The sequence below is a fragment of the Anarrhichthys ocellatus genome, unplaced genomic scaffold (assembly GCF_004355925.1).
Source record: "Anarrhichthys ocellatus isolate YVR2014 unplaced genomic scaffold, GSC_Weel_1.0 scaffold5307, whole genome shotgun sequence".
NCBI classification, from domain to species: domain Eukaryota; kingdom Metazoa; phylum Chordata; class Actinopteri; order Perciformes; family Anarhichadidae; genus Anarrhichthys; species Anarrhichthys ocellatus.
Genome location: NW_022285281.1, coordinates 1 through 3593, shown reverse-complemented (window position 1 = coordinate 3593; position 3593 = coordinate 1). Strand labels below are relative to the sequence as shown.

Sequence of the window (3593 nt, the reverse complement as noted above, 5' to 3'; positions counted from 1 at the left end):
TCTGTGTCTCAGGGCTGTGACAGACAGATGGTGTTCGACCTGCTGACAAGGCTCAAGTCTGTGGTCTACTTGCCCGGAGACTTCGTTTGTAAGAAGGTGAGAACACACCTGTTGGAAGCTGTGTGTGTGTGTGTGTGTGTGTGTGTGTACACTGTATGTCACTGGTCTGTGATGTTGTGAATGTATTCTACAGCATCTGTGGCCTTGTATTGTTTTTCTCTTCATAAATAATTTGTTAGAATGCGTGTTGACCTGCTGTGTGTGTGTGTGTGTGTGTGTGTGTGTGTTGCAGGGGGAGATCGGCAGGGAGATGTACATCATTAAACAGGGGGAGGTTCAGGTGGTGGGCGGTCCAGACCTGCAGACGGTGTTTGTCACCATCAGATCCGGCTCGGTGTTCGGAGAGATCAGGTCAGAACTGCTTCCTTTCATCTAATAACTGTATGTTGGTTCTTCAAACAGACACTAAAGGCTTCATCTCTACTGGAACACGTAAGCAGGCCCGCTTTAGGGTTTAGAGATAAAAGCACGTAAGCAGGACCATTTTCGAGGTTGGCGCCTTAAGCAGAACCACCGACAGGAAACGAGGAACAGGTGTAGGCTGGACTAATGACTCAGGAACTGGCCTAACGTCAGCTGGAACCATTGACTCAGGAACTAGGATGCTAGCAGGCTGAGGATTGGACCAAGGGTTGGGAACCTGGGGCTGAAGATCAAGGGAGTCAATTTTAATTTAAACTTCAATTTATTTTGTATAGCCCAAAATCACAAATTAGCCTCAGAGGACTTTACAATCTGTAGACATGCAACATCCTCTGTATCAGGACCCTCACATCAGAACAGGAAAAACCCTTTAACGGGGAGGCATCATTACAATCAGTGTAAAATGATTTAATGTTGATAAAAACCAACAGCATTGAGTCGAAAAGAGGACGGTAAACTCTGAGAAAACTAAAAACTACGAATCAGGGCTGTCAGTCTCATAACGCTATCGCCTACATTACCCACAATGCCACTCCTCTGATAGATGTGTGGTAGATTGTGGTGTGTCTTCAATAGGCACTGACTCGGGTGACATCACTTGAGGACATTTATCAGACACTAAAGGCTTTATTTTGAACATATGCAGCAGCACTAGTGCGGCACCAGACGTGTACTATGTTTAGCATTGAAAATGTTTAGGGGATAAAAAAAACTTTTGTGATTTAATTGGACTTAAAGCAGTTTTCTCTGAAATCTGTGTGAAGTGTGAGAGCTCTTTCTCTTGTCATTGTTTGGTCAGTTTGCTGGCAGGAGGCGGGGGGAACCGACGCACTGCCAACGTAAAGGCACACGGTTTCGCCAACCTCTTCATCCTGGATAAGAAGGACCTGGCAGAGATCTTAGTAAACTACCCAGAGTCCCAGAAACTCCTCCGCAAGAAAGCCAAGTAAGACAGAGTCCTGTCCCTAAGGTGCTGCCTGGCTCATAGTCCACTGAAACACAGTAAATATATACAGGGAGACAGGGAGTCAGCTGGACTGTGTCAGATTTGTGAGTTCCACTGTCTTCTTAGAGAGCGCTCCTTTTCCAAGTTGAGACGTCTGAATAATAAACTGAAAACCAAGAGAATGTTTCAGTTATACGTGAAATGAATCCATCTTGGATTTTGATGAATTGGAAGGTGATACAAAAATAAGAACGGTAAGAAAGCCCAGCATGTGTCTTTGAGTGTGTATCAGGCTCTATGAGCGTGACCTGTTATTATAATAAGTTATATAAGTTTGATACGTGACTGAGATGGAAGAACAAATCATCAACTGCCCATCTGCCTCGGAGTGTTCCCATCAGACACATCTACAAACATTTAGCTGATACCAACTCAGAAGATATTTTCTTATTTTTCATTGAAATGAAGAACCTCTGTTTTACTATCAAAATGCATGCAATGTATTCAAATGATACAAAATAAACTAAATAGCCACAATAGAATATCAATAATAATCTATAAATGAACAGACTGTTACTCGACATCCTGACTAAAGCAGAGGGAAGCACAAAGGTACACTTTAAAAGGTATTACACAGCACTGTGAGGGTTAGAATCGCTGTCAAGTAAAAACAGAAAATACACAATCAGGAGAAATTCTGAATACATAAAGAATAGTGTAGATAATATGATCAGGACTGAGAGCAGAACCGAAAGAAAAGAAAATACAATCAAATTAAAATACAATCCAATCAAAATGAGAAAAGCAGTAATAGCTGAAAACAAGGCGGAGGCTGAACGGTCATCTCTTCCCAAAGGGAAATAAGAGCTCCAGTAAATAGAAAGACATTCAACCAGACAACAACTTACCCTCCGAGCCTGGTGACCTACATTCAAGTCACACAGTGTTTAAAGCAGCAGGACACATGGAGGTGAAATGTATTTAAGACTTACTTCCTTCAGCTCACCCAACATCCCTCAGCAGGTAATGAGTAGAGACACCAGAGCAGCAGCAAGAGGTATGAACTTCCTGTCTAGACCAGACACTTCTAATTGGCTGCATTGTGCACGTGAGGCTCTGAAGTGTATATTTAACCTGCCCGTTACAGAGACATGACACAGGTCTTTAATGAGTCACTGTGCGCCAGCTGGTGTTTCTTCTGACTGGTTCGGTACTGACCCTTCAGTAGGTAAACGGCTCAGGTTCCGGTCTGACTAGTTCGGTACTGACCCTTCAGTAGATACATGGTTCAGGTTCTGGTCTGACTAGTTCGGTGCTGACCCTTCAGTAGATACACGGTTCAGGTTCTGGTCTGACTAGTTCGGTGCTGACCCTTCAGTAGATACACGGTTCAGGTTCTGGTCCGTCTCCATACGTCTCTGTCCGTCTCCGTCATCCCCCTACCGTCTGATCTCTGGTCCGTCCTGGACAGGATTAGAATCTGTAATCTGCTCTACTTTGTGGTGCAGACAGGCAGAGGACTGATCAGTAGACTGGTCCTATTGCTGGTCTTCCTGCTGTCAGTCAGATCATGGTGCGACAGCAGACTGGATGGATGTGCTGGAGCTGCTGTGTGTGTTGGTACGAGACCTCCGTGGTTTAAATGAGGGACTGTGGTCTGGTTTCTGTTTGCGTCGAGTCAGAACCCGCACCACTGTACAGACCGTCCTTGTTTTGTCTCTGTGTTTGTGCAGGACAATGTTGACGAAGGACAAGAAGCTAGAAGAGAAGACCGGAGCTAAAGAGGCGATGCAGGTTATTCCGCCGAGACCGGACACACCTGAAATGTTCAAGGTGGCCCTGAAGATGTCACAGCAGGTGGGAATAGAGGGAGCCTTCACCAAACTGAGGAAGACCTACCAACCCTCTGAGAGCCCAGCAGAGGTGAGACACCGCATAGAGACACACTGTCTCAGGATCAGGACAGACGGGGGTGAGGGACAATGTCTCAGGATCAGGACAGACAGAGGTGAGACACACTGTCTCAGGATCAGGACAGACAGAGGTGAGACACACTGTCTCAGGATCAGGACAGACAGAGGTGAGACACACCGTCTCAGGATCAGGACAGACAGGGTTGAGACACACCGTCTCAGGATCAGGACAGACAGGGTTGAGACACACT

The 3593-nt window shown here is 45.6% G+C and overlaps 1 protein-coding gene across 1 annotated transcript; it reads left to right on the top strand.

Annotated features, from left to right (window-relative positions):
- Positions 1 to 27: 27 nt before the first annotated feature.
- LOC116379830 (cyclic nucleotide-gated cation channel beta-3-like) lies at positions 28 to 3352 on the top strand (the record flags this gene model as incomplete). The annotated part of the gene is made up of 4 exons (XM_031841800.1): positions 28 to 96; positions 293 to 411; positions 1283 to 1429; positions 3163 to 3352. Coding segments are annotated over exons 1-4 (525 nt in total), but the record flags the coding sequence as incomplete, so codon positions are not given.
- Between the last annotated feature and the right edge of the window lie 241 nt (positions 3353 to 3593).